The 10,055-nt window shown below is 34.9% G+C and overlaps 1 protein-coding gene across 2 annotated transcripts in view; it reads right to left on the bottom strand.

Moving 5' to 3' along the window:
* Positions 1–1,951: 1,951 nt before the first annotated feature.
* LNPEP (leucyl and cystinyl aminopeptidase) overlaps positions 1,952–10,055 on the bottom strand; it is a 75,691-nt gene continuing 67,587 nt past the window's right edge. For both annotated transcript variants that reach the window (XM_081315719.1, XM_081315718.1), the window contains exons 17-18: positions 9,657–9,738; positions 1,952–8,501 (exon numbers count right to left, since the gene is read on the bottom strand). In XM_081315719.1, coding sequence (XP_081171845.1) covers positions 8,370–8,501; positions 9,657–9,738 — 214 coding nt within the window. In that variant the 3' untranslated portion in view covers positions 1,952–8,369. The remainder of the gene's footprint in view (positions 8,502–9,656; positions 9,739–10,055) is intronic.

Genomic DNA, 10,055 nt, shown 5'->3' with positions numbered 1-10,055 from the left:
GAGATCTATGGAGCTGGGGGAAAAGAATTTAGGAACTGTGTGTCCCCTCCTCCTCACAAATATTATTTTTTCTTATCACTATTTGTGGATCTGGAAAGTCCAGTCATACAATTCTCCTAGATGAGGTCATCTTTCCTTAGGTAAAATGAGATCAATTATTTTGGATCACCTGAAAAGGCAGCAAATTTGTCTTTACAAAGGCTTACTTCCAGGATGAGAGGTAAGATTCTCTACCTTTTGACCTCAATTTTATTATTCAATTTATATACTATATTTCTCAAAGCAGTAATAATTATGTCAGCCTCACTTTACACAAGAAAAATTTGGTGCGAAGGAACGTTCTTTGCTGTTCCAGCTTTGTTTTCCAGCCATTTGGAAAATGGATACTAGCAGTCCTTAGTCAATATGTTCTGGGATTTGAAGACAATAAACTCACATCAGGCTGAATGTCAGAGATCTTGTTGCGTTTAGATTAATGGAATTATTGAAGAAAAAGGAAAATATACCAGATCACATCCCTTGTCAGGTACCCTCAAAATGTCAGCAGAGCTAACTTTCTGCTGCCTAACACATACCCAGGTTTTCAGCTCTATCCCTAGATAGGCTAGATAATACATGTTCAGAGTATAGAGAACATGAAAAGTCTAAAACCTGGACTGATAACGCATATAAATGACTTTGTTGTAACTAAGTTCACTAACAGAAAGATCTTAAGATATTGTTACTGATACTTCCTTCTCAAATGTAATGGAAGCACAAGCTGTGAGTTTTTAGATAAACGTGGGTGTAGGCCTGGAGGAACATTGTCCATAGGGTCGCGATGGGTCGGACACGACTTCGCAACTAACAACAAGGAATTTTATCTTATGGGGGGGAGAGAAAAATTGTACACCACAGAATGCTCAATGCTTCTTCTGGAATGAAACTACAGCAAACACTTCAGTTTTAGCATCCTTCCTCATGCCGTTAAGTCTAAGAACTTCCAAACCTCTCACATTTGACCATGCTGCCTGAAATCCAATGTTGCAATACCTGCTCATCCAAAGTCCCAAGTAGGGGAAAGCTGTTATATGCGTTTTCAATAAAATTAAATAAAAAGCAAAAGGCCAATCAGAGGTGGTTTAAGAGTTATTTAGAACAAGCAGAAAGATCCTTTAGGCTGGTGAAGAGGAACAGATGCCAAGCCACCAACTGGAACCACAATAAGGTTTAAGGTTTATTAAATTTTTATACCGCCCTTCTCCCGAAGGACTCAGGGCGGTGAACAGGGCATATCATAAAACTACAAAAATACAAAAGTTAAAAAAGAATTAAATTATTGCCCACAGTAAAAACAATAGAAAATATAAATATTAAAACCCTAAATAACTCCCCATCAGGCCAGGCCAGCTTGTTCAAATAAATGGGTCTTTAACCCGCGCCGGAAGGAGCAGAGATCCGGTGCCATCCGGAGCTCAACCGGCAGCTGATTCCACAGAGCCGGGGCGCCCACAGAGAAGGCCCTCCCGCTGGGGGCCACCAGCCGACATTCTTTGACTGGAGGCACCCTGAGGAGGCCCTCTCTGTGGGAACGCACGGGGCGGAGGGGAGTCGACGCCGGCAGCAGGTGGTCCCCGAGGTATTCCGGACCCATGCCATGTAAACTTGCAACCCCCTCCCCAACATCAGTGAAGGAATGAAGCAGTATTTTAAGAACTTAAAGGGGAAAAAATGCTTCATGGGACTCATTTTAATACTTGGCAGAACTACCAAGAGAGAAAGAAATGTTTACAAAAAACTATAGTGAAAGAGAATTGTCCATAAATCAATGAATGCATTAAATCTGTGACTTAGAAAGTCTCTTTTTCTAAAGAGAGAATTTAATTAAAAAAAATGAAGGCTCATGCAATGAATTTGAACTACCTCTATTTATGTAAAGATACACGATAGTCACAAAAATACAAGAAAGTCATAATATTTAAAGAGTTTTATTTTTATTTCACAAAAAAAGCAATTGTATTCGCAATATATATGCCATTCAGCCAGTGCTGGTTATACACATACCATTTTATTCAAAGTATAAGAAAATAGGCTTTCATTTGTCCTTTACATATTAAGGAAACCCACAGATTTTCATATAATGTGTATATCTATATACAGACACAAACACACATCTTGTTTTCTAAAATATTCCTCCTGAAAGCAAATATTCTACAACTTGGAGTTACTCTTTTGATAAAAATGTATGCTATGTTTTCTATAAAGATAACAAGGAAGTCTGTTGCGTCCAATTCTGCATCAATTCTGGTTACGTTGCTATGAAAAAGATGTTGAGACTCTAGAAAGAGGGAAGAGAAGAGCAACAAAGAGGACTAGGGACCTGGAGGCTAAAACATACGAAGAACGGTGGCAGGAATTGAGTATGTTTAGTTTAATGAAAAGAAGGACTGAGGTGACATGATAGCAGTATTCTAATATTTGAGGGGCTGCCACAAAGAAGAGGGGGGTCCACCTCTTCTCCAAAGCAGGTGAAGGCAGGACTAGAAGCAACGGATGGAAATTAATTAAGGAGAGAAGCAACCTAGAACTAAGGAGAAATTTCCTGACAGTGAGAGCAATTAATCAGCTTGCCACCAGAAGTTGTGGGTGCTCCATCATGGGACATTGTCTATAAGAGATTGGGCACCCATTTGTCTGGAATGCTATAGGGTTTCCTGCTTGAGCAGGGGTTGGACTAGAAGACCTCCAAGGTCCCTTCCAATGCTGTTATTCTGTTAAATTTAATCCCATTCAGTGTCTAATACTTTGATATTACTATTATTCAGCTTCCTGTTATCAACAGAACAACAATCTCTCCACAGATCTGGTGCAAATTTACTCTTAAATCCATTTTTTTCTAAGGCCTTGTAAATTAAAAGTGTTCAGTGGCTTTCAATCATTCATTCCAACTTCCTCACACTCTTGCACGTTTTATCAAGGTAACTCTTAGATTTCAACAATAATTTGTTACATGTGCCATGACTAACTTAAAAAAGATGCCCAACCATTGCTTTGATCAAAGCGGCGATTTCATGGGTAAAGATCTAAATTTCTTCTGTAAATTGCAGGTTTTAGTAACATTTTAGGAGGCTTAAGTTCTTAAATATAAAGACCTGAGAGTATGGCAAAACACCATTTTTAATTAGCTAAAATTTTAAATATTTTATTGTGGATAAAACATTATAAACATACAATGGACAAAACATCAGCAAACATTTTTTAAAAAAAAAAAACAAACTATGCACGTTTGGAGGATTAGCAACTAGCATTTGAAATGGAAATTAAGTAACATGTATCTAAACATTGGTTGGGAGCGACCATTTGTGAAATATGTACAAAAATGTATCCTTAAATGAAGCAATCTTTAAAAGTTCAGAGTGCAGTAAAAGATAACATCTTCCAGAAGGATTTTTAAAAGCCAATCTATCATCAGAGGGAGAATTGTTCTAACACAGAACAGGTGGAAGACAGTCATATAAACATATAAGAGTCAGCATGCTATAACATGATGTTATTAAAAAAAATAAGGCCACATTCTTTCAAGTATTAGCCTCACAGTGCATGTCCAATTTCACCTGTAATGGAGCAGGCCGTTTTTAAAAGCAGCAGGATCTATTACATGAATTCCATCTCCCACAGCTATATAAAGATACTAACATTACAGTTAAAATGTAGTAGCTTTGAGAGCATTCAAAATAAAACAGTTTCATTATTTGAAGTAAAAAATAATAATTACTTTGGGGATGGGCAATTTTAAATGGCTAGATTGCTTTGTGTACATTTTGATAGAATTGCAGCCATAATATGGCTATAGATGTACACATTTATAGCTGAAACCTGCACTTTTAAGGCCCTTTTACACTCACCTACAACAACCATCATGTAATATCTTTTCAAAAACATTATTTGTAATACTCTCACCTATTCTAAAACCACAAGTTAAATGATAGTTTACTATGCATCGCATTTTTTTCCAAAATTCTGTAGAGATCACAAAATGGCACAGGAAAATTTTGTCTCCCAATGCTTTGCTGGAAGAAAATAAACTTTAATGCTCAAACTTGATAAGTGAATTCTAGGTTGAATACAAATTTGGGGCTTATGTCTGGCACCTATTTCAAAGAGAATAAAAACTGATTCTAAATATTGGAGTAGGTATACTTTACACTGAACTCCATGCATTCAGCCAAATATGTAGAGAGCAAACATACCAATCCTATTCTTAGTGTATGACTTCCCCATATCCAGTGCAACTTTTGAGAAAGAGGCACATACAAGTGTAAAGCAATAGATCTGGGCTATTTTTTGGACCAAGAGTTAATTTACTCTTTGGGTAGCACGCCTGGGGCCTCCAAAATCAAATAGGTGGAGACAGGATAAAAATGGTATTTTCCTTTACATTTTAAAAAATTAAATATAGCTACTATAATGACTCTCTAGTTATACATATCTAGTAATTTTCTCCCCAAACATGTTGAAAATAATTTGGTTTTTGAGAACCACAACTAAAACTTTGGGGTGATTATGATTTCAATGTGAAATAAAATAGGCAGAAAAGTTATCTGTGATACATACATATATTGCTAGGCATGTATATATAAACATATTTAAGATGCAAATAATTGAGTATTTCTCCAAAATTTGTAGACTTAAAAGATGTGCTTTAAATATATAGAGCCATACATTTTATTCACAAAGCCAGATTATTGGGACTAAGCCCTATTTAATTATCTCTTTAATAAAATGCTTCAATGCAAACTTTTATAGAAACACACAATGCTCCATGTGCAGTTTAAGTATACACACTTCTTAACGCTACAGAGAACAAACTAGCCATTCATATACAATGCCCTTGGATATTTAAAGTTCTATGGGACTCATGGCTACAAAGACCAAAATTGTTGTTTGGTTTTTTAGACATTCAAACTGACATGTTGATAAATTGAACAAAAAGATTTTCCTTCACTGATTAAGTGCTAACATTATAGTTCTCAATAATCTTCAAAGTTATGGAGATTCATAACTATGAAGGGCTTTTAAGAAAAATAGACTTTCATTATATATATTTTTACAATACTTATAATATACTTTAAGGCACATGAACTATATTTTCAAACAGATTGAAAACACAACCAACTGATCTTGTTTATTTTTTTCCTCCAATACCAATCTCATCTATTACAGAAAGCTTTGAACCTAATTGGGGGATTGGAGGTACAATGTACAGTTTGTATCACTCTATGCTGTATTTCTGTAGTAAAGTAAGTGATTTTAGGAGGGGAAAAATTCAAAACAAAATACACTACTGCTTCCGACAGCATACATGTAGAAAATGTTAAGATTTCAAAGCAGCACAAAAGCTTTGATCAAGATTTTAGAATCAGGCATTTCTAAGCTAAAAAGCCATAAAGAAAAATGAGGACATTCAAATTACTTTAATTAATCCTTGATGTAGTAGAAAATTCTCTATTCCATTAAAGTCATCCCTAATAATTGAACTGGATAAAAGCATTTCATACTATTACAGAAAATTCTTCTTCTCAATGGACTCAAGACAATTATATTTAAAGTATAATACCTATCATTTATGGTTTCAATATATGTACAAATGCACATGCACAGAAAGTCCAACTCTTCCAGATTACCCATTGTTGGAAATCAAACTTTTATTTTATTTTATTTTATTTTATTTTAATCCCATTTATATCCCGCCCTTCTCCGAAGACTCAGGGCGGCTTACAAGCTTAGCAGTAGCCTTCATTCTATGTATATGCCTGCTTATTAGGGCTTTCACACACACCCCAAGCGGCATTATTACAAAGTCAGCTTAATTGCCCCCAACAATCTGGGTCCTCATTTTACCTACCTCGGAAGGATGGAAGGCTGAGTCAACCTTGAGCCTGGTGGGACTCGAACCTGCACTAATTGCAGGCAGCTGGTGTTACTTAAGGAGGCATTAGCCCACTGCTCCACCAAGGCTGTGGTTGGAGGCTATTTTTTGGAAACTAATAGGTGTATTAACTATTTTGATAAGGACCAAATCCAGAGATTATTATTTTTAAATAGTTTCTCCATTTAAGCACAATTAATCAGATGTAAATCAAAATCAAGCTACAATCATTTTAAAAAATATAAATAATTGAAAGTATTTTCAAAATATCAGTGCTTCATTTAAAATATTCTAATTTAGAACATATGTGTACTACATTTTCAAATCCACTTCACATTTCCAGTAGCAAGTACAACTATATATGATTTTAAGTGTCAAATGAGCCAACAAAAAAGCAGAGAGGGAGGGAGGGAGGGAGGGAGGGAGGGAGGAAGAAAGGAAGGAAGGAAATATATAAAACATATGAAAGAAATATAGCAAACCTTGTGTAACAACCAGGTTAGATGTTCTTCACATTGTGAAGTCAGACAATTTTCATTTTGGGGTTATCAAGATAAGTTATTTTAAACCAAAATTAAGAGTTGAGCTATTATTAAATTAAAACAACTTTATCTAGTTTATGTTTTTATGTTAAATTCATAACAAATTGTTTGTTTCAAATGATTCTCTTAATCTAGAAAACTGCATTTTTCTTATTGACCCCAAGGTGCTTCAAACACTGAATTTTGTATATTCTTCAGCAATGACCCTCACTTTGAATTATTTGTAACACAAAGGACATATCAGCTTTTCCCCACTTATATTTCAATTTCTGGAATATAAAGAAAGAAAACACACTACCTAATACTGATTTATGAAACATTGGATTTTATGGCACAGATCTAAAATGTTCCAGGGTATGTAATCCTCCATGAAAAATGAAGTAAAATCAGTAGTAAAATATTGAACCAAAGAACCAACTCCTGATTGTTTCTATAGTAGAATCTATATAAATTTCAAGAAAAAATGGGATTTCCGCCCCCCAATCCTGAGAAAAAGACATGTCTCAAAAGCAGCGTCAAATTGGATCCATATCTTTCCAAGTAGAAAGTACTCTATAGTTGTTCAAATTATTGAAAGCACTACCCACCTGGCACCCTTTCAGATGTGTTGGAACTGCAATTCCCAGAACTGAAAATCTCAACATGATAGCTAAGCATTTCGGAATTTATACTTCTAAAACGTTTAAAAAAACAACATGTTGGGGAAGCTGGCCTAAATCAACACATTTCATTTTTTAATCTGTTTTTATTCCTCTCAATTCTTCTATAATGTAACATTTTATTGGGGGATTTTAGAATTATATTGAACAACATATAAAATTGTTGACAATAATGTCTCAAATGCCAATTTCTTACTTTACTATAAAGGTCAGCACAGGGTAGAAGAGTTTCACAAGTATAGGTTAATTTGTTATAATAATATGGCATGCTTTATTTTTAGTGAAAAGTTTTAAAACAGGGATGGGTGACATAAACAGCATGTCTCATGATTTAACAGATAGTGACTTTGGTCAAAGCATAGGCATGATCCACTTTCAGAAATAGCTATTTACAGAAAAATGTGAAACATCAGGGCAGTATTGAAAGGAATTGAAACCAAACCAATAATTCTGAGATTGGTCAATCAGTGTACTACATACTTTTAGGAAGCTATATCAAAGGGAGAAACAAGTCTGAAAACTGTATAAAACATTCTTCAACCTATAATTTTTAATTTTTTTGAAAACCTCTATGGTCTCTCTCTTAACACTTTACTTATGTTTACAAAAGGTAATTTAACTTATTCAGTACACAGTACTAGTAACATCTAGCCATGTTGTACACAAATTAAAAAATTCTGATATTTGCATAATTTCTAGATAAATCAAAATCCAGAACTCAACGAACCTTACTTTTTACTTCATCTATTCACCTTATTGTGTTTTAGCCACTGCGTATAATGGTGATAAAAATGCTTTACAACAGAGACATTATTTACATTTCAAAAAACTATGCGTAATGAGAAAGACCAAACTAAACTTGCAAAGAAAAAACAGGTCTCAGGAGTGTTTGTCTTGCTCTCTTGTCTTTTCATTTAGTAAAAATGTACTGTATATGTAGAAATGGAATTCCATATTTGTATAATGAAAGGGACCTGTAATTAAATTTTAAAAGTTATTACAGTATCCTTGTTTTATGTAAATATCTGGTCAAAATGAGCTTTCCCCTTAATTAGCAATTATGTCCAGTCCACAAATACTCCAAAGAGAGCCAATTCAGAAGAGATTAACCCTGAGCTAACTACAACCCTCTCTCACAGTGCAAAAAACAAAAATTGCATTGCTCATGTTTAACTTTTTTTTTCTTTTTTTGCAAAAGCAAAAGACCAAGAGTTGCAGCATTCCTAGTGATTAATACAAGTTGTAAGAGAATTGTGATTACTATAGCAATTTTTCAAGGAGTGCCAAGTTTTGTTCCATCCACTGCATATTCAGTTGAATTGTCTCAATAGCTTCTTGGACATATTGCAATTGAGCAGTTTCTTCTGACTTTGATTCAAAGAATGACTTAACCTAAAGAAAAGTAACACATGAAAAAAGAGAAAGAAAAAGATCTCAGGGCAATGAAAAGAAATAATCCCTTAAACATTTTAAATAGTCCAACCAGCTGTTATCTAAATGTATCAGCAAATGAAATAGGAAATGAAAATTTCATTACATATAGTTCAGCCCTAATTACATTATAGAAATGGTAATTTTTGAAATCCAGAGTATTTCACCCTATCCCTAACCCAATTCAAATAATTATCTTAATGATTTCCTATTAGAAACAGCTTCTCTGATTTTGAACAAAAGATTTTTCACATTATTCTATCCCCAGGATCTCTTATGAAAATTTCTTGTGTTCCATAAGAGCTTGAAAGCCTGGCTCTGCCAGCTGGCCTGGAATCCCAATGAGGGAGTGGCATCTTGGGGGTAGTTAATAGATTAGACAGAGTCCACCTCATCCCCATGCATACTTTGTTTCCTTCCTCCCATTTTGGTTTATTGAATTTCAACTTAAAATGTTTGGCTGTTATTTAGTGTTTTAAGGTTTTACATTGTATTTTAATTATACGACCAACTATCTGGTGAGATGGGCAGTATAGAAAATGATAGATAGATAGATAGATAGATAGATAGATAGATAGATAGATAGATAGATAGATAGATAGATAGATAGATAGATAGATATTGAGATTGTAGGAGAAGGACTAGCACAGCCAGGAGAAGGAATAAAAAGGAGGGATCACCCTAAAACAGGGGTCTTCAAACTCGGCCCTTTTATGACTCATGGACTTCAACTCCCAGAATTCCTCAGCCAGCATGCCTGGCTGAGAAATTCTGGAAGTCCATGAGTCATAAAAGGGCCGAGTTTGAAGACCTCTGCCCTAAAATGACTGTAAGTCCACAAAGGAACTAAGTCCAATCTTTCCTTCACTTTTGTTGACCCTTATCTAACTCTAATCAGGGGTGACCATTAGTTGATTCTTGTGCATAGGCTTTTAGAAATAAATCAGTTAAATTAGCCCTTCACGTGTGGACCTGGTCTTTCATGCCTGACACAATTATTACTACTGTGAAGCAATGTTATAATATAGAATTGTAATCTGTATTACATATTGCCTTCTTTCTACTTCAGTGACAGTATTATTCCAAAATACTTTCAGAACAATTTATCCAACTAACCTCTAGCAGATGTTCTAGTGTTGAGAACTGACTCGTTGTTGAAGTTACAATGCTTTGAATAGTGTATGATCCACGATGAAACCTGAAATTTAGAAAAAAATGGAAGAAGAGTAATCTGTTTCATTAATCTATGCTAATCTGATATATATTTCACTAGCTACACAGGTAGTCCTCAACCTCTGACTACAGTTGGGGCTAGAATTTCCATTGCTAAGCAAGGCAGTTGTTAAATGACTCACATCCAATTTTATCACTTTTTTGCCCTACTTGCTAAGCAAATCACTGCAATTGTTAAGTGAACCAAGCAATGGTTAACTGAATCCAGCTTTCCCATTACTTTGCTTATTGGAAGCCAGCTGGGAAGATGACAAATGGTAGCCACATGACTTGGGATGCCAT

The sequence above is a fragment of the Vipera berus genome (genome assembly GCF_964194415.1).
Source record: "Vipera berus genome assembly, chromosome: 2".
Classification (NCBI taxonomy): Eukaryota; Metazoa; Chordata; class Lepidosauria; order Squamata; family Viperidae; genus Vipera; species Vipera berus.
This window is presented reverse-complemented; position numbering and strand designations above follow the sequence as displayed.